Here is an 18,643-nt window from a genome sequence, read left to right on the forward strand (position 1 = left end):
CGCGCGCCGCACCTGGCATCTGGAAAGACGGAATCTTCAACCAGCTGCCTCAAAAGACGTGAAGAAGATTAATATAGTAAGTAAAAGGTGAATTGGGTGTCCGCTAGCCACTGCCATAATCAGCTCTCAAACATGGCATCAGTCAGCTACATTGCCGTTAGTCTACTTTGGCTCCCAGCTTGGTACCTACTCAGACTGGCCGTATATATCCAGCTGGCACCCCCAACTCGCTCGCTTAGATGTGGCTTTACCCATGCATTTGGTTGGTTCAAAGTTTTATTCGCGTTCTGGTTCCTACTTTCTTTAGTCCGTTGCGACATGTCGACGACCGTCTCGATCGAGCACTCTGCTACCGCACTCAACACTACCTGTTACTTTAGAACTCATACCGTTTATCGTTTAGCACACTGTTAAGTGCGGCATTTGGATTGTTCTCAATCCATGCAATCTGGTTGCACACCCAATGGTACATGGCGTCTGCTAAGGGGTAGTCCTCAACCCAGATTCTCATCACAGGGTACTGCTTGAGTAGGGGTTGTAAGCCGACCGCCTTGTTGTCAAGAAGATGACGCAACCGTTCAAATCGGCGACGGAAATCGGGAAGTTCCGAAGGAAAATTGATAAGAACTTGAATGGGCGGCTGGGTTCTGGAGCTTTCAAATTCCACCCCAGTCAAAATCTCGCCGCGCAAAGCTATAGACTACAATCTTTGAGGAGGGGAGTCTCCTGTTATCTGTGATCTAAAATAATCATTTACGATGTTCCATCCAGTCCGGATCATTGATTCAAGGCGTCTGCGGATGTCCTGAAGTCTATCGAGAACCTTCGTCGAGAACTTTTGGGTGAGCAAACTACGGCCTTGACAGCTCTCGAAGCGACAATCGTGGCAAAGAAGAGGGTCTTCAGGCTTTTCTGGGTAATATAACCCCTTGAAATTAAATAGGTCCGGCTCAGCAAAGGCGTGGAGCTCCGGCCATTTCTTGCATGAGGGACAATGTATGATGTATAAGTGGAGCTGCTGATTACTGGGCCGCCGTACGAACCTTGGAACTTGGTCGGGCGGTAACCATTGTATCAGACCTGGGAAATCGTGCTCCAAATATGAGCAGTCAAGTGTGATATTTCGACTCACAACAGCCGTGAACTCACGGGGATGCACTGGAGGAAAGCCGGAGGGACGAAGCTGGTCCCGGGCCAACAAGCCGCTTTGGCGCTGGCATTCGATGCACCGTCGTTTTTGCCTACCGGTGCCGACTATATATTTCTGCGCCTTTTTATCAATGTCGTCATGTGCTTGATATCCCAATGAAGTTGGGCTGGTCTCCGAGCTCAGTCCCTCACGGCTGCTTTGAATGATCCGGACCCAACTCTTCCGCTCAGCTTCCGAGACCCTGGCACTCCCTTGGATCCTCCTCCATCTGGCGCTCGGCTCCAAGGGTTCCCAGTCTGTAACTGTAGCCCTGTTAGCCTCGACACTACCCGGAGGCGGCTTGCGGTAGGGCCGTCGAAGGAGGGCGTGGTTGTCAAACATCATCCTGTCCGGAGGACAATATTGCGCTCAAACTTTTGGAAATTACTATGCGAAATTGATAAGAGAAATTTGTATGCAAAACTGATGAGAAACTTCACCGCGATCACTGATTGGTTAACAAGCACGCTCCGGCTCGAAGTTCACTTCGTCACCTATCTTATGGGTTCTCCCTAAACTGCACCATTCATGCCCTCGCAATCCGTTCCATCCATCTATCCAGCCCTCGCAATCCGCTCGACCTTCGCGAACGTCGCCACTCCATCCGTTTGCACGTCTGCCGCTTTCAATTCCAGGCTGTTTCTATGGAAGACGTGATAGTCGTTCTAGGCGGCGCTACTGAGGCGGCGGTGGAGACGGCTGTGGCACGCAAGACATGTACTAAGCGTATTGGCGCAGCTCCGAACCGGAATGGCGAAACTGAACGGCTTTTTGAGCAGGATTGGGGCGGCCGAGTCAGACCTTTGTGCCTGTGGACAAGCGAGGGAATCAGTGGAACACTTTCTTTTCCGATGCGTGAGATGGACAGCTCTGAGGGAAGACATGCTGCAATGCACAGTGGCAAGACGAGGAAGCCTCTCGTTCTATCTTGGAGGGAAAGCGCCATCAGATACAAGGCATTGGTCACCAGATATGAAGGCAGTCCGGGCGACGATCAAATACGCAATGGCAACAGGAAGGCTGGAGCTGAATGAGGAGGAGAGTCTAGACCAGTCACAGTAGAAGAAGCCGACACTCAACACCACGAGCCTCAATCACGAGCCTTAACCAGCAGGTCCCGCTTTAGCTGCTGAAGATAGGACGCTGAACACTTGGAGAAAGTAGCCTCCAAGCTGATCTGCTAACAACAACCAAGGCAAGAGGTAAATGGTGCAGCGAGAAAGAGGGAAGAAGTAGGGGGCTTGTACGAGTTAAAGGCAAAACGATTTGATCCGGATGTAGTTAGCGTGCTAAGGCCCTCTAGGCCCAGTGCCTCCGGGCGAAATAAATTCCATCCATCCATCCGACATGTACTGCAACACCGAGCAAAACATTGAGCAGTTTCTCCATGCACGCGGGAACGGAAGGATTGTTGTCAACTGTCTAAGTTGCCGGCACAAGAACAGGCTTCATGTGATATCCCTAGTTACGATTTTTTTTTCTTCGGCTAACCTATCGCAGGTTCAAGCGTCACGAGCGAGTATTGAGATTTCTCGCGCAATCGCCCGCGGAGAAAATCTTCCCCTTTTCTTTCGCACCGGCGCTTGCACCTGGAGTTCGACGAAACGTTACACACGGCGTCCTTGCCACGATGTATCACGAAAGGGGTCGCGTTCCTACAGATACCCCAGAAATGGCAGCCGCACGGGATCAACGATTGACAATCCAGAGACGCCACCGCGTGGAGCGACGCCATGGCGTGCAGCCTTCACAAACCCCGACGTTAAGCGGCTTGATTCGACAACAGCAGCTCAATGCTCAGAACGAGGTGCCTACGACCAGCCGAGCCTGATTTGCTACCCGTGCAAGCAGCTGAGGGAGATGGTTTGGGTGGTGACGCGGATGACTTGCGACACACACCGCCACAGTACCGCGGCGGCGGACGCCCTCCTAAACGCTATTCTCCTCCGTCTATATCTTCAGCTCAGTCTCGCGGACGCCCTCGCGGACGCCCTCGGCTGGCACGCAATCCTGTTGGCCGCCCACCTACGCAACGTCTTCAAGAAAACCCTCCACGAGATTTGAACGAACCTGCGGCTGGGTCTCGCGGACGCCCTCGCGGACGCCCTCGGCTGGCACGCAATCCTGTTGGCCGCCTACCTACGCAAAATCTTCCTCAAGAAAACCCTCCGCGAGAATTGACGAACCCGCGGTTGGGTCTCGCGGACGTCCTCGGCTAGCACACAATCCCATCGGCCGCCCACGCATGCAAACCCTCCACGAAGGAAACCTTCCGCGCTAATTTAACGAATCCGGTCCGCGGTTTGCAGGCGACGACCAGGAGACGCCGCTTTTGGCCGAAGACATTGCAATCAAGAGGGATTTCGACGAAGCGCTTGCCGCAGAGGAGATGCAACGATGCCTGCGTTGCAAGGAGCGCTGGTTTGACATCAAGCTCATGGCGGATGGCGTTTGTAAGCGCTGCCACGACAAGGATGACAAGAAACGGCAGGAGGAACCTTTTTTTTTCTCCGCAGAGAACAAGCTTGATTTTGGCCCGGTCCCACCACAGTTGCCCCAACTAGAGCCGTTGGAGGAGCTTTTCATTGCGCCTCAGCGTCATCCTGATTGGAGACTTCTTCCAGCCCCCCCCTGTTCTCAACAAGCCGCTATACTCAACGCGCGACGACCTGAAGGACATCGAGATTGTCGGGCGTAATGCGTACCTCTCATTCGACAAGTCGGTGTTTCTGACCACAATACAGCGGCAGCAGGGCGAAGACCAGGCCCCGTTTCGGCGGGCCTTGGAAGAACTGCGAAAGGCTAATGTGTCAGTGCCCTCCTGGGAACTCCTTGCTTCGAGGTGTTCTGTCAAGCTTTCTCTCGAGGAGGCTGACAGCTTTGCTGATGCGCTTCGCATCTATCCCACCAAGGCCCAGGTCGTCGAGTACAATCACCAACACATGCTTGGCCTGGACAGCCCCGCCATTCAGGTCGAGGCAAAGCACGAGGGTGTGGGTGCGGAGAAGGTTGAGTCCTCAAATGCCGGCAACTTGGCCAAGCGCTTGCCCCTGTGTGTTGGTTGCAGGGTGATGCTGACGCGGAACTTGTGGGCCGACGTTGGGCTCGTCAACGGCGCACAGGGCACAGTCCACGATATATTCTGGAAGGAGGGTGCTAACGTACTGCAAGACCCGCCCGAGATTGTTATGGTGGCCTTCGACGACTACACAGGCCCAGCCTTCGCGATGCCGTGTGGGGAGGAGCTCCGCAGAGGAGAGAAGTTGGTGGTCCCCATTCTTCGCGTACGGCAGGATTTCATAGTTGGTGCCAGATCCTGTCACAGAGAGCAGTTCCCTTTACTGGTGAGCTACGCAATCACCGTCCACAAGTCACAAGATATCACTCTTGACAAGGTTGTCTGCGATATCTCCGCCCCAGAGTTCTCTTCTGGCCTCTCCTACGTGGCCGTTTCGCGGGTGAATACACTCGGCGGGCTGATGCTTGAGAAGGCCTTCGACCGCAGCAGGGTCTATCGCGAGACACCATCGCGAGCTATGGGGTTGAAGTTGTTGGATCACGCCACCAGGCAACTGCAGGTGTTAGATGCAGTGGTGGCGAAGGATCGCTCAGAGGAGTCTGGTTGGGATACAGGCAGCGAGAATGGGAGTGTAGAGGTATAACCGGTTAGAACAATGATAGAGCTAATTAGTACAAGTTTAATAAGAAGGCTCAAGTGGATGGAGTTGGCCGACGGACAGATATTGGCGCTTCGTCTCTCCCGTAACTCAACCCTAACCCGGATTGTCCTCCGGAGAGGGACAGGAGAGAGAGGAAGGAAGCGCCCCGTAGCGCAGCGAAGGACCGCGCGGCTGACGAACGAAGCGACGCCAGCAATTTTATTTATGAGCCGGCACCTGATTATCCTGGCTATTTACTCCATTGGTCCTCTTCTCAAAGTTTGACCCATGGCCTTTGCATAGTGTGCCAAAGGACAAGGAATCCAATCAGGACTCGGACTTAGGGGTACGGGTCTCGGGCGGGCGAGACACAAGCACCGCACTGGAAGCAAGCGAAGAAAAACAAGTACAAGTAACCGAGACACAGCAAGCTGTATACAAAGAAAACGAAAATCATGAATTGGAAAAGGCTCAATGCGGCTCCCGACACCAGCCATACCTAACATGCCGACTGCGGCACCGGTTTGATGTCGGTGTGTTTTTGTGGCGCTGTGCCTGGCCTCGACCGACCCGTCCCGTCCCAGGTATGTGTGCATGGGGGGCAGGCCGTGCTGTGCCGCAGCCGTCCGACGAGACTCGACAGGCCAGCCAATCGAACCCGCTGAATCGTCAACCTGGACTGTGGGATTACTCAGGCCCATGTGGAATTTCCAGTCGATTCCCCTGTCGCCGATATGGCGTTCGGACTCGACGAATCTGGTCGCGATGGCGGAGATAAATGAGCACGCGTGCCACCATCGCACACCTGCTGTGTTTCCAGGTGGACGGCGCTCTCCTGCAACGTCGATAAGGTTGAGGGCTGACGTGAGACCTGAAATATTTAGCTCGGCGTCTAGCCCTAGGTATCCAACCTGAATTAAAGCGGCCACTGTCTCCTGGGGAGGTGACTTTCTTCTGTTCGGTCACTTTGTCATCGAACCAGGCAAGACTCGAGAGTGAACCTGTGGGGACTGTACCCTATCGCGCTCCACGATGGATCAACACCAAGCCGCCCAGCAGCCCGCGCAGTATTACGCGCTTCCAGACGCGCAGCAGGAAAAAACCGGGCAGTTCCAGTACCAGCAAGCATATGAGCTACAACAACACCACAACACCAATTCACCGGCTTCTGGCCCTACTATGCTCAGTGTCACACGAGGCGTTGCGCTGAGCGTGGTGGGCGTGATTGTGTTCTTGCTGGTCACCGTGATTGGGCTCAGCGCCGGCCTCGGGGTCAGTCAGCGAGATTTGCAACAGGTGAAGGGTGATTTGGAAGCAGCGCAGGCTGTGCTCTCCGTGACGAGGTATGAGTGTCTCCGGGCGGCCCAAATACGTCGATATCCGGTGTTAACCAGGTCTCCAGTGCGCCGACGACCGCTGTTGTGTTGCCGACCTCCACCACGGCATCCATACCTGCGGTAGCGTCCCCCACGGCAAAGGCTGACGTGCAGTGCCCTCGGGTCAACGGCACTATCTACACGGCTAGCTCTGGTGGCAAGCGGTTCCGGCGGCTCTGCGGTGTCGACTACGGAGGCGAGGGCGAGGCGGTCGACATTGGCAACGTTAAAACCATCAACCTGGATGCTTGCATCGACGCGTGCGCGTCGGAGACAAATTGCACAGGGGCGGGCTGGGGCGTTATTGAGGGTGACAAGGGCCCAACGCATAGTTGCTGGATGAAGACGAACCTGACCAAGTCACACAAGGCGAATGCCTGAAAAGTGGGGGTTTGCCGTGCTGGATGCCCGGCAGGAAACCGGGGAAGTAAGTGTAAACCGCAGTTAAAGTTGGATTGTGGACTGCCGGGGACCATCATCCGAGCGAGCTTTATAGGAGGCACAACATACCTTTGGTGAATGCATTGGCAGCGACGATAGTGAACATGCCATGACGCCTCTTCATCTCCTGATTCTCCGGCGAGTGGCCCCGAAAGCCAAGCCGCTCTTGAACAACCACCGTGTTGTCTCAGTGATGTGCGATGAGCACCCAAGGGTTCTGTTCTCTTTTCAATCCGCTGTCCACTCGCCGATCATTAACTAACCATTGGTCTGGGTGTCTGGGCATCGCGTCCTGGACGCCCTGATGCCAGAAGTCCGAGCCCAGCCCAGAAATCCAGTGGCGTGGTCGAGCCGTTTGTGAGGGGCCACGATCCGTGCGTTTCCGGGTTCTGGCCTCTTGCTTCCCGTGCCGCCCAAATGCAGAGCACTGACACCCGCTGGCCGGCGAAGTTGTGTAACACGGCGAGGGATCGCAAGCCAAACCTGGTTTTGAAGGCGCCCTCGGCAAACCAGTCCGGCCGTCGTTGGCTTCATGAATTTGGTGCCGAGGGGCGTTGTGAGCACTGGCAGTCCCAGATTTCCAGAAATGTCATCCCTTGCTTTCCAGAACCTTGCTCAGGACTTTGATGTGGCGTCTGAGCGAGGGACCTCCACACTCGGGACCCGAGTCATCTGCAAGCGTCTGAAATCTCTCGCGCGAGGGAGTTGATTGGGGCAAGGCCAGCAGGAGCGCCCTCACAAACCCCACAGCAGCATCCGAGCGCCAGAAATTCCTGGGGAAAAGGCACTTCTTGGCTGCATCCATGCTGTGTTCCAGAAAAGGAGCGCCTGATGGCACAGCGGCCGGGGACCCCACGTCATGATTTCATGCAGAGGCGGCGAGCAGCCGTCAATGGGCTGCGACAGCGAGGTTTCCAAGAGGCACGCATTTCAGAGTTCGTTTTCCCAACGATCGAGCTCCCTTTGCATGCTCTTCGTTTCGTACCCCGTACTGTTTCCGGTCTCCCTTCACCTTGGAGTCAATAATGATTATGTACATAGGTAGCTAACTAGCAAGGAAAATGCCTCGACAACTTCTCTCAAAAGAAACGAAAGTTCATTTTTGTCGCCGAGGCTTGGGAAATTGAGTCTGTGCACGCATGAGCTCCGGCAGCGCCAAGTGGGGTCTTCTTACTCCAACCCCGGATCAGCGTCCCTGCTTCCCGACCTCGAGCTCTGGGCCGTGTTCGGGATGCCGAGGCCTTTGCGGAAGGAGCGATACAAATCATCTCGCGAAGCAGCCAACCCCGCATTTCAGCTCGAGCTCAAAACCAACAGAGGCAGGAGAGGGTAACCCAAAAAAGACAGGCAGCCGGCCAAGCGAGAGTCTTGCCGCAGTTTCCATCTCCCTTTCCCCTGCAGAAATTACCTTGTGGTTGTTGTCGCCGCGCGCTGACTGCATGGGGCACAGCATGCCTCGTGCGCATTGGCCAATCCATGAAGACACTCCTTGTCAGGACCCATGGCGCTGACAGGCAACGCTTGCCGATTTTTGGTTGTCGTTGACGAAAATTGTCCCTTTTTCGTCTCCCTCGTGTCTCAGAGCGCCAGTCGCGCTGCAAGACCACTCCTCGAAGCACACCGACGAGTCCGTGAAGAATCCTTTTCGATCGCCACTTGGCCAAATGACGGCGCAATTTCGACACCCATCCTCCTCCTCCATGTTTCCAAATTCCCCCAAAGGATGTCCGTCAGGTGGCCCGGTTTCCCCGCTGAGCCGTTGCAGCGCCTGAAACAGGGTTCCTGTGAATTGGCTGCCTTGAATGAGCGAGGTTCTTTGCATTTTGCCGTTTTAACCACCCGGACTTCAGGTTGCGATCGATCTGCGCGTCAGACTTGCTCCTCGCTTCACAAGCGAAAATGATCTCTAACGGGAGCATGCTGGACAGGGTGGCACGGATAACTATCAGCGGGACGGGACGTTCTTTGAGATCTTCAAGGTTCGACATTTACCAAAATGCAATCAGTCAGAAGACGAACCGGTCAGAGAGCTCAGACGGGTCGCCTCCGAGGTTGGTTTGGAGGGGCTGGTTGCGGTCGCGTGCCAGCTGTCAATGGGAATTGATCAAGCATTGCGGGGATGAAGCCCCTGGCACCACTTCCGCTGCTGCTTCTCCGCCAAGCGGTGCTTCTCCCGCCTTCCAGACAAGCCCAGTCCCCACGCCACTGCCGGCCGGGTCTCCGCCGACAGCCGTGGTGCAGAAGCCATCCGCGTCCGATGTTCGATGGTGGCTGGCGACGAACCGTGGAAAGCTCGCGAGTGATCATGTATCCAGGCACGAAGCACATATTATTCTCAATTCACTCTCAATGCCCCAGCTTGATGTCAGGCCCCAAATCTTCACACCACCTACACGACGAGACACGTCTCAGCCAACAAGTGATTGGTACTTCTGCTCGGGACCGTTTGTCCGTATCGCCGTTTCGGCCATCTGCCAAGCCCTTCCGTCGTCCGACTACTTTGGATACTACTGGGCTGCCAGAACGCATCGAGTCTGGTTCCATCAACTGGCCCCTCATACCCTGCAGTGTCACCCTCCTTCCAGTTCGGTCCACTGCCTGTCAACCTTGGCTGTTCCCATGTTCCTTCTCACCCATCCCCCCTTGTCGTTCGAGGCCCAAGGGGGCAAGGATCACGGAACGCTAACGCAGACCCAACAGACAAACCATGCCGCCAGGGTGCAGGCACCAGAGCGTTGCTGGGACGGGTGGGTTTCCGGGGCAGACCTCGCCGGCTCGATATGAATGCCCCTCACGCCGCCCAAGGGCCGGGGGGCTCTCTTCTGCCGCTTTTCGACTTCGCCCCCGATTTCATCGAACCCGAACGGAATCCGAACCGACATCACAGGAGCTTCACACCGAGGAGGGCAACGGGTCCAGGCTACGATGTCGTCAAAAATCAGGCCGGACTCGGCCTCGGCCGAGTTCGAGGTGGTTCAGGAAACGCCCCGGTTTCAGAGGGTGTATTGGACGAAGGAACCGCATCTTCGGAAGCTTTACGGCATGGCCATCATCCTTATGGTGGCCTCTGCGACGACCGGGTACGACGGCATGCTCGTCAACACGTCGCAACAGATAGACGCCTGGAACTGGTTCTTCTTCCCGGAGCTCAGGGACAACCCGGACCTCAAGGACCCCATTCTCGACAGCAAGCTCGCTATCCTCGTCAACATGTTCAATATCGGTTCCATCGTGTCCTTCTTCATCACACCCTACGTCGCCGACAACTATGGCCGCCGGCCAGCTATCATCGGCGGTTGTCTCTTCATGGTTGCCGGCGGGTTCTTGACGGCCTTCTGCAACGGCTATGGGAGTGAGTTCGGCGGCTCTGCATTCCGGCGCCGGGGCCGGGTCGGCTAACTGCTGCAGTGTACATGGGCGGCCGTTTCGTGCTTGGTTTCGGTAACTCGCTTGCCCAAATGGCCTCGCCACTTTTGTTGACCGAGATCTGCCACCCGCAGCACCGCGGTCCCGTAACCGCCATTTATAACTGCTTGTGGAACGCCGGCGCGTTGTTGGTATCCTGCATCGCCTGGGGCACGGCCAATGTCAAGACTGAGTGGTCATGGCGATCCATCACGCTCATTCAGGTCGTGCCCTCCCTCATCCAGCTCGCTGGCATCTGGTGGATCCCCGAATCGCCTCGCTACCTCGTCAACAAGGAGCGCCACCAGGAGGCGCTACACATCCTGACCAAGTGGCACGCCGGCGGCGACCCGCACAACGCGACGGTGCAGTTCGAATTCCGCGAGATCCGCGAGACTATCCGCATCCAGAAGGAGACGGAGCGCTCCACTAGATACCGCGACTTCTTGCGCACTCGCGGCAACCGCTGGCGACTGGCCATCATCGTGTCGCTCGGCGTCATCTCGCAGTACAGCGGCAATGCGCTGTTCTCCAACTATATGAACGCCATCTACCTCGGCGCTGGCATCAACAACCAGAACCAGAAGCTGGCCATGTCGACAGGCAAGACTCTCCTCGACCTGATTGTCACGGTTGCTGCCGCGCTCAACGTCGACCGCTTCGGCCGCCGCCCCTTGTTTCTCTCCGAGTCGCCATGGTCGGTATGGTGCTGTCCTTTGTTGCCTGGACTATCACAGGCGCCATCTACGAGAACTCGATGGAGCAAGACGTCCAGGCAGGCTACGCCCAGCTCGTCTTCATCTGGATCTTTGGGGTATTTTACGACATCGGTTTCTCGGGTCTGTTAGTGGCCTACGCCCTCGAGATCCTGCCCTTCCACCTACGCGCCAAAGGGATGATGATCATGAACATTACTGTCCAAGCTATGTTGGCCATCTCCAAGTATGTTGTCCGCGTCCCGTCTCTCAATCCCCTATGTGTGCTGACCTCCCTTAGCCAAACCAACAAGATCGCCTGGGAGCGTATGCCGAAAGCATTGGCATTTTATGCTTTTCTATACGATTTGGGACCTTTGCGAGCTCGTTTTCGTATGGTTCTTCTACGTTGAAACCAAAGGGCCCGACCCTAGAAGACATTGCGCGCATCTTTGATGGCGATGGTGCCGTCGCCCACATTGATATGAACGAAGTCCAAAAGGACATCTACGATATGGAGGACCGCGACCGTCACGAATTGCCGGGGCGCGCTTTCTGAGTAGTCTTTTGTGGGTTCAGGTTGGAGTCTGGCGCAGGGTTGTCACGGGGCGTTGTCATGATTGCTAGTTTCTATGATACCATCTATGTTGATTACCTTAGTCTATCCTACATCCTTCCTCTATCTTGCTCGTATCTTTCTGTCTTGGGCCACCCTCGGTGTCTGTTTCTACCCCGGCTCAGTTCTCGGCCTCCCCGCGTTTCACCTCCCTACCCATCCGTGAGTGTTGGCTCCGCCACACCGGGCCCGACGCATCAACGACAGTTCGTACCCATTCCTCTGTCCCGGATGCCTGGTTCGCGACGTCTGCACTACCCGCCGCTAGCAGCGTGGGCTGCATGTTGACGTAAATGGTCTCGTAAGCGCCCGCCGGTGCGCAGAAAGCCTCGTGGAAGATGCCGATATGCGAATACCCCTTCTTGACGCACTCTTTGTTGTACCAGTCCCACACCTCGCGGTGAATACGATCGTGCGCGAAGCGGTTTAGCCCCTCCAAGTCCCGGAAATAGTACACAGTCATGAGCGTGTTGTTGGACGCCGTCTCGTCGCCCCGGTACGACGTTCCACCGAGGCAGCCAAACTCCTTCGCGCGGTTTAGGACCTCCCTATGGCAAGCCATAAACTTTTCGCCAACCTCCTTGCTGCCCGGTGCCAAAGCGCCGAGCGGGTGATTAAAACGGGCACCTAGGTGGAGCACTACGACGCTACTCTCCGCTGGGGCTGAACCGAAGAGAGAGGCCTTTTCGGACCGAAGAGGGTCGTAGCTTAAGTTCGGAAGTTGGGCCGAGGTGCGTCCATTGATTACTCCCCGGTTGGCGATGAACCGTTCAAGAGAGGTAACATCGCGGACGGTACATACCACAGCGCGTAGGAGTAAGAAGACTAGCGGGAGGAGGGCGTAACGGGATGGAAGGAAGAGTGAGAGAATACCCTGGCCAAGGCCGCCTAAAACGAGGAGGGTCGGAAGGGAAAAGGAGTTCTTCAACAGACTCTATCGAGTCGTCAGACCAGTTGCGCATACCAAAGTCTCCAGTCGGCCACTTACAACGAATCCCGATTCCTTCTCCCAAATGCGCTTCTCGGTGGGAGAGAAGATCCCCTTGAAATTGGCCGGCGCCATTTTAATAGATTGACGGCGGCAGAAAAAAGCAAGCCACTTGAACCCGAGGGAGAGCTGAGTGGATGAAACTTCGATGGTTCCCGATTCCTATTGTGTTGGAACTTGGAAGGATAACTTATAAGTGGAGATGTTGAGAATCAGGGTTTCAGTCACGTTTCTTTGGCTTGAGTGAGTATGGGAGAAGCCATCAAAAAGACCGACTGTCGTTGGCCTTAAATAAATCCAGTCTCCGATCCCTAGTGGTTTGCCGCTTCGTCTCAGGAATATCTGAAGTTGTCGTATGTCGCGAGGGGAGGTAATTATGGGCCGCTAACCAATCGCATTGCTTCTCCGGCCTTGATGCGAGTGCGAGGATGCGAAGCGGGCCGCTCGACTAATCCAAACATGATCCATATTATCCCGGTGCCGTCATTCCGCTGTGGCGCACTCGGCCACTAACAGCTCTCCACGCTCCCATTTCGGGTCGCGCGCCCACCCGAGAGTTCCCAGACTGGAAATCAGGCCATAGGACCTTGGCATAACGTACGTTGCTTCGCCGTGGAACTCGGAAGGAAGGGACTTGACGCGGAGGAATCCGCACATGCAGTCAACTCGGCCTCATGAGTCATGGACTCATGGTACTGTTTAACCTCGATCCCGGTCCGCCATGGGAGAACTTCGACACGTAGCTGTGGCGCGGCGGTGACGGATTTGAGCGACTTCATCACCGCGGCATCGTTCTCCAGCTGACGAATCGCGGCCTTGCTTGGACCGACAGCAAGAGGATTCTGAGGTTGGGGATGGCCCGGCATATGGTGTCGACCTCCCGCAACTCCTGCTCCCGAAACAAATTTATTGCTTCCATCTTGCGTTGCCGCCCTAAATTTGTATTATCGTCGCAGTACAGTTTTTACTGCGCGTACAGCATCATCTGGACGTGGTGTACGGGCAAATCGCCCGCCATCGGCGCAAAAGCCCTCAGCGTGCGGTATTCGTCAAAGCAGAACGTCCACAGACCGCAGGTCTCAAGGCATCTGGTTTTGTTAGTGAATAAACTCAACATACATCTTGATTTTCGTCACTTACGCCAATACAAGATCAAAAAAGGTATTGTACGTCCCCTTGCAGATGCGAAATCGCGCCGAGGGCATCCTGTTGGAAGGCAGACCAGGAGGTCTGAGCACAGGAGGGTCAATGGGTCAAGGCCCAGAACGTGGTGGCAAGAGATCGGTCGGCTTAGGCCGGAGAGATCACTCGGCTTAGGCCAGGTGCGGTTGCATGCGGTGCCACCATCGCTGCTCAGAGAGAGATATCAAGGGTTTGGAACCCCCCTTACAGAAGGAAGGGGGGGACAAGGACAAATTGATTTTCGCAGAGTCTCATCAGCGCTGCCGTCAAATCAATCAAGTCAGATATCGGGGTATGATTTGACTGTTTGACTGAGAATTCCAGGTATATCTGATTGTTTGAAGATATCTGTCAGATATCTGCTATATCTGGATCGCGTCAGACTTGAAGCTATTCCTAAGATCGAGAACAACATGCTTGCCCTTACATTACGCCAGCTCGGTGTTTCAACTCCCCACCGACAGCATTAGTAAGCCTCTAGGCTTCCTTATACCGCCTCGCTGGTGAATTGGAACCCTCCAAGGCTTACTGAACCCCTCTCTATCCAGTTCTTGAGACACTGGGTGTGCTCAAGCGTTCTGGGGGCCATGGAAAGTCGTTGGGTTGTCAACGTTAGTTTGGAGAGGCTAAAGGTCCTCTCACAATCGGCTGACATCGCCGGGATGGCTAGGATATCCAGGGCCAGCTGGCTAAGGGTCGGAAAAGCCGAACGCTGCGAAACCCACCATTGTAGGGGATCCTGGACTCCTTGAAGGTGCGCTGGGTCTAGTTGGAGATAGCGATCAAGCTCTGTATTGCCTGGATCGAGCATCTGGAATCTCGAATTGACCCAATCATCAAACTGCGTTGCCTCAGGCGCCGGCGGGCGCGCACGCAGGACCTGGGTCTCACCTCGAGGGGTACTAGGCCTGGAGTTCAAGGGCAAGGCGTTGTGACGATACCATCGGTCCCAGTACTCGGATAACCCATCTTTTGCGTTGCGAAGCCAGACTAGCTGCTCTGGGGAGCTCCACTGCGCCTCCAGCCAGCGAAGGCCCATCCCTGGGTGAAGGATTACCGCAGCGGCGTAGAGAGGCGAGTCCCCAAGCTTGGTGTACTATTCGTTCAGCTTCTTCCATCCATTTAGAACGGAGAGGCGAAAGTAGACTCTTTATCACGGTTAGAATCACCGTGGTAGGGGTAAGCTGGTATATTGTGTGGTTGCACGAGGAACCGAATATGGGGAGGCGAGGCGCCCTGTGGCTGCGCACAGACCAACACAGGGCCAGGTGCGGCCCGTAAAGCCCTACCACCAGAACCCCACCTCGGGGTTCAGCCGTGCAACCCTAACTCTACGAGGAACGGGCTGTGCCCGTGACACTCTTGAATCATCATCGAGGCTTTCGTAGCGTTGCTGGGGTGGTTGATATGTGTATTCGGCTCGTGCGTGGTCTGGTAGAAACGAAGCGGCGCCCTCTCCACGTCGCGACTGTGATACTGTTGGGTGGATCGATTGGGGAGCCGATCGGGGTCAGCTGGGCGATGACCGAAGATGGAACGGGCGCACCAAAAATCGTAGAGGCCATCTCAAGGAAAGTATCAGGTAGGTATGACTAAGGGTGCCAAAGAGCAATGGGTTGGTACTAGGCGATAGAGCAGGCGATCTCGAAGTCGCAGGAGGGCTGGTGATGGTGCCTCTAACATTTAATTCCAGTAGATCCACGCGTCAAAAACACGGCGAGCGTGACGCCCTTAAGCCCAATCTTATTGGTTAATTTATTGGATTATGTAATATTTTGGACCCACCTTCTTAACTAGTTAACGTAATCTATCACCTTCTGGGACACACCACCTTGTGGGACACTTTTCTGCCCCACACCCCACCACGTCGACTTCGGACGCACCTCACAACACAAAAGAGAGTCTATTCGGAATGCATTCTACATAATTCGAGTCCTTATTTACAAGGGCATTTTCTGGCGTTGTGCTCGATTGAGCCACAAACACTGCACTTCGGCTGGGCACGCTTTCGTGCCTTTGGCGCAGTCGTGTCCGATGGCCCCACCTCTCCTTCTTCGACCTCTCGACGAGCTTCCTGGCTTCCTTGACCCTTCTGACGAGCATTCTGGGAGGCCTCGATGTGTGTCATCCCTTCTCCAATCGTCATAGTCCCTCCTGTTTGAATGAAAGCTCGGCGTGCCCGCTTTCTCTTTTGTCGACCATTTTCAGCTCGAAGTCGCGAGTTCTCTTCCTGCAAAAGAGTAGCATTGTGCATCGCCATCTGGCAGCCCTTGATGATTTTCTGAAGCGCCTGATCTGTTGGGCTTATCTCTCTCTGGTGTTTCCTTTGGAGAGAGTCAAGTTCGACGATGTTTCCTGGCGTTTTGAGAGGCAGACTTGGCGGTTGGATAGGGGTAGGAGGGGGACTCAGTGTCCGTATCCTGGTTTGTAGCCGACAAAGAACCTGAGTTGGATCGAAAGGCAAGAGCCCTGCAGCTCTAAAGCCGCTTGCGATGTTCTTTGTATTGAATGTCTTTTTCCGAGCTTCGAGAAACAGTTCGAGGAATCGCGGTTTGTCAATGTGATGAACCCCGAGTGCTATCTTCGCTTTGACAAGGTCGCCGTACGTCCGCTTAAGCACAGCGAAACAGCTAACGTCAAGGGGCTGGAGGTAGTGCGACGAGTGCGAAGGCATACACTCTGTAAGGATCCGATGCTCAGTACAGAATTTGTCGAATGCAGGCGTCGAATGGCTTCCATGACCATCGAGAATGAGAAGCCGATATCGACCAACAGTCCGGTTTCGCGTCTGTGGCTCGAAGACTTCTCGAAGCCACGCAAAGGTAAGCTCATCGGTTGTCCAGCCGTTATCGCTGACTCCAATCCGCCACGTCTTTGGCAGTGCTGAGCTGTCGTACCATGACGAGATGTGGACTTTTCCTTCGAAGATGATCATTGGATCAACACTCCAACCTGTCGCGTTGATGCACTCAATGACAGTTGTCCACTCTCGATTTCCCGGCTGGATAACAACAGGTCGATTCCGTCGGTCAGATCGAGTGACCACTTTAGACGTGCTTGCAACACCCATCTGGAAACCAATTTCGTCAAAGTTGTAGATGTCGCTGTCAAGAACACCGTATTCGTTGATGGTCCTTTGCACTCGTGCAAACCACGCTGAAATCTTCTCTGGATCCTCGCCTAAGGCCCGTTGATAGTCGTACTTTCTAGAATACTTCGTCTCCAGATGGGGATGCCGATGAAGAAGCCGCTGGACCCAGTTCTCACCAACAGTCATTGCCGGGACCGGGGTGGATGTAAGAGACGCGTCGAGTAGAGTGAAGCCTCCACGCTCGCGGAGAAGAAGGTCAGCCATCTGTCGGATATAACCGATCGTCGGCGACATCCCACGGTCGTCCAATGACTCGATCCATTGAATCAAGGCTGCTTCTTCAGTTGTCACACGGATCACCACGTGGACGCAACCATCATCAATCGTTTTTTAGAGATCAATGGCCACTCATCGGAAGATGGGAATTCACACGGCCGAGCCTAGGAGGCTATGAGACTCTGCCAATTGTCCTTGTCCTCCTCTTCCCTCTGTAAGTAGGGTTCCAACCCCGTGATATCTCTCTCTGAGCAGCGAGGGTGGCGCCGCATGCAACCGCACCTGGCCTAAGCCGAGTGATCTCTCCGGCCTAGACCAACCGATATCTTGCCACGTTCTGGGCCTTGACCCTCATGTGCTCGGACCTCTTGGTCTACCTTCCAACACGTCATCTTCTCATCGAGACCCTTCATGTATGAAAGACTCAGAATGTCAGATAGCTCCAGAACTTCTCTTTCTCTCTTTATGGACTTCTCGAGGCCATTGAAGATTATTCTTATTAATACATTTGGTTTTGCCGGTTCCCCCGGCAGCTGATTGTTCAAGCCCTGGAATACCAGCCCTTGTAACATCAGTTGGGCGTAGCTTTCGGTTCTTGACTTGAGCTTCTTGACGCGTACCGCCCCCCTTGACGCGTCTGTGGAGAGTGGACTTCGGTACACCAAACGCATCCGCAGCGTTGCGAATGATTTTGATTTGGCCTGAACGTAAGGCCTCGAGTGCTAATTGGATTCTATCTTCGTGCTGTAGAGGCTTTGGCATTTTGCCGGGCACAATGGCGTAGTGGAGTGCGTCCGAAGTCGACGTGGTGGGGTGTGGGGCAGAAAGCTGTCCCACAAGGTGGTGTGTCCCAGAAGGTGATGGATTACGTTACTGGATATCTGCCAGATAACGTTCAAACAGGGAGCTTAAGTATCTGATTGTTTGAATCCTGAAACCTGGAATATCTGACTGTTTGTATCTGACTTGCTTGGTAGATTATCTGATTTGACGGCAGCGCTGAGTCTCATAGCCTCCTAGGCTCAGCCGTGTGAATTCCCATCTTCCTGTGTGTGTGACACCTTGGATCAGTGGCCGTTGGTCTTCCAACAAATAGATTAAAAAGAAAATGACTACCTGGTAATCTACAGTACGAGACTGGGAGGCCTCGGGTACCAACTTTCTGATTCCAACGTTTTCCACAACCGAAAATAGGTTACAATAGCCTGAAAGTGAGCTCCCATAACCTTTTTAGCTTGATACACGCGATGGACAGTGTGGCGGTGCCGGGTTTTCCACACCGCGCACACCGTATTTCTCTTCTGCACTTGTTGTCTTTCTCTTCTTGGGGCCAATTTTGGGCGTTGATATACACCTATAAGCCCGTGACTAAACAGGTGCTTGCGCTACACGATCCCCATTTGTAGGTCCGGTGGTCGTATTACCCGTGGTAGTGGTTAAAGGGCGGTCCTTCTCGGGATCTGCAACACCAGCCCGCTGGCTTCGGCGATGGCTAGCCCACATCAGAGCCTCTAGAATCGTATTGAACAGGAGGAAGGCGCTGCCATAGGTTAGATGAATCTCAGTTAAGCCGGTTACCGAAGGGCAATACAAACAATCCAATGATGTGGAACGCTTGAACCGTGTGCTTCAGCCCACAACGGCTGACTGCTACAGAAGAGAAGAACCGGCACCGGTTCCCACTATAGTCCTGGGAGGAAAAGATAAGCGAGGTGAGCCACAAAT

General features: G+C 54.6%; 8 protein-coding genes across 8 annotated transcripts; 3 read left to right on the forward strand and 5 right to left on the reverse strand.

The window, feature by feature from the left end:
- Positions 1-376: 376 nt before the first annotated feature.
- CHGG_09566 (uncharacterized protein) lies at positions 377-1,534 on the reverse strand (the record flags this gene model as incomplete). The annotated part of the gene is made up of 3 exons (XM_001227492.1): positions 377-523; positions 758-979; positions 1,133-1,534. The coding sequence occupies 3 exons, from the start codon at positions 1,532-1,534 to the stop codon at positions 377-379; spliced, it is 771 nt and encodes a 256-aa protein (XP_001227493.1).
- Positions 1,535-2,536: 1,002 nt separating this feature from the next.
- Positions 2,537-4,851, forward strand: CHGG_09567 (uncharacterized protein; the record flags this gene model as incomplete). Its single annotated transcript, XM_001227493.1, has 4 exons — positions 2,537-2,568; positions 2,976-3,052; positions 3,499-3,638; positions 3,754-4,851. 4 exons carry the CDS (start codon positions 2,537-2,539, stop codon positions 4,849-4,851), a joined length of 1,347 nt encoding a protein of 448 aa, XP_001227494.1.
- Positions 4,852-5,175: 324 nt separating this feature from the next.
- CHGG_09568 (uncharacterized protein) lies at positions 5,176-5,549 on the reverse strand (the record flags this gene model as incomplete). The annotated part of the gene is made up of 2 exons (XM_001227494.1): positions 5,176-5,279; positions 5,348-5,549. 2 exons carry the CDS (start codon positions 5,547-5,549, stop codon positions 5,176-5,178), a joined length of 306 nt encoding a protein of 101 aa, XP_001227495.1.
- A 331-nt stretch (positions 5,550-5,880) lies between these two features.
- Positions 5,881-6,605, forward strand: CHGG_09569 (uncharacterized protein; the record flags this gene model as incomplete). Its single annotated transcript, XM_001227495.1, has 2 exons — positions 5,881-6,191; positions 6,251-6,605. The coding sequence occupies 2 exons, from the start codon at positions 5,881-5,883 to the stop codon at positions 6,603-6,605; spliced, it is 666 nt and encodes a 221-aa protein (XP_001227496.1).
- A 2,985-nt stretch (positions 6,606-9,590) lies between these two features.
- CHGG_09570 (uncharacterized protein) lies at positions 9,591-10,918 on the forward strand (the record flags this gene model as incomplete). The annotated part of the gene is made up of 3 exons (XM_001227496.1): positions 9,591-10,017; positions 10,074-10,720; positions 10,808-10,918. The coding sequence occupies 3 exons, from the start codon at positions 9,591-9,593 to the stop codon at positions 10,916-10,918; spliced, it is 1,185 nt and encodes a 394-aa protein (XP_001227497.1).
- Positions 10,919-11,296: 378 nt separating this feature from the next.
- Positions 11,297-12,444, reverse strand: CHGG_09571 (uncharacterized protein; the record flags this gene model as incomplete). The annotated part of the gene is made up of 3 exons (XM_001227497.1): positions 11,297-11,395; positions 11,596-12,315; positions 12,370-12,444. The coding sequence occupies 3 exons, from the start codon at positions 12,442-12,444 to the stop codon at positions 11,297-11,299; spliced, it is 894 nt and encodes a 297-aa protein (XP_001227498.1).
- Positions 12,445-12,743: 299 nt separating this feature from the next.
- CHGG_09572 (uncharacterized protein) lies at positions 12,744-14,362 on the reverse strand (the record flags this gene model as incomplete). Its single annotated transcript, XM_001227498.1, has 4 exons — positions 12,744-12,817; positions 12,971-13,281; positions 13,347-13,447; positions 14,081-14,362. 4 exons carry the CDS (start codon positions 14,360-14,362, stop codon positions 12,744-12,746), a joined length of 768 nt encoding a protein of 255 aa, XP_001227499.1.
- Positions 14,363-15,487: 1,125 nt separating this feature from the next.
- Positions 15,488-17,680, reverse strand: CHGG_09573 (uncharacterized protein; the record flags this gene model as incomplete). Its single annotated transcript, XM_001227499.1, has 2 exons — positions 15,488-16,974; positions 17,539-17,680. The coding sequence occupies 2 exons, from the start codon at positions 17,678-17,680 to the stop codon at positions 15,488-15,490; spliced, it is 1,629 nt and encodes a 542-aa protein (XP_001227500.1).
- Between the last annotated feature and the right edge of the window lie 963 nt (positions 17,681-18,643).

The sequence above is a fragment of the Chaetomium globosum genome, genomic scaffold, assembly GCF_000143365.1.
Source record: "Chaetomium globosum CBS 148.51 scaffold_6 genomic scaffold, whole genome shotgun sequence".
NCBI lineage: Eukaryota > Fungi > Ascomycota > Sordariomycetes > Sordariales > Chaetomiaceae > Chaetomium > Chaetomium globosum.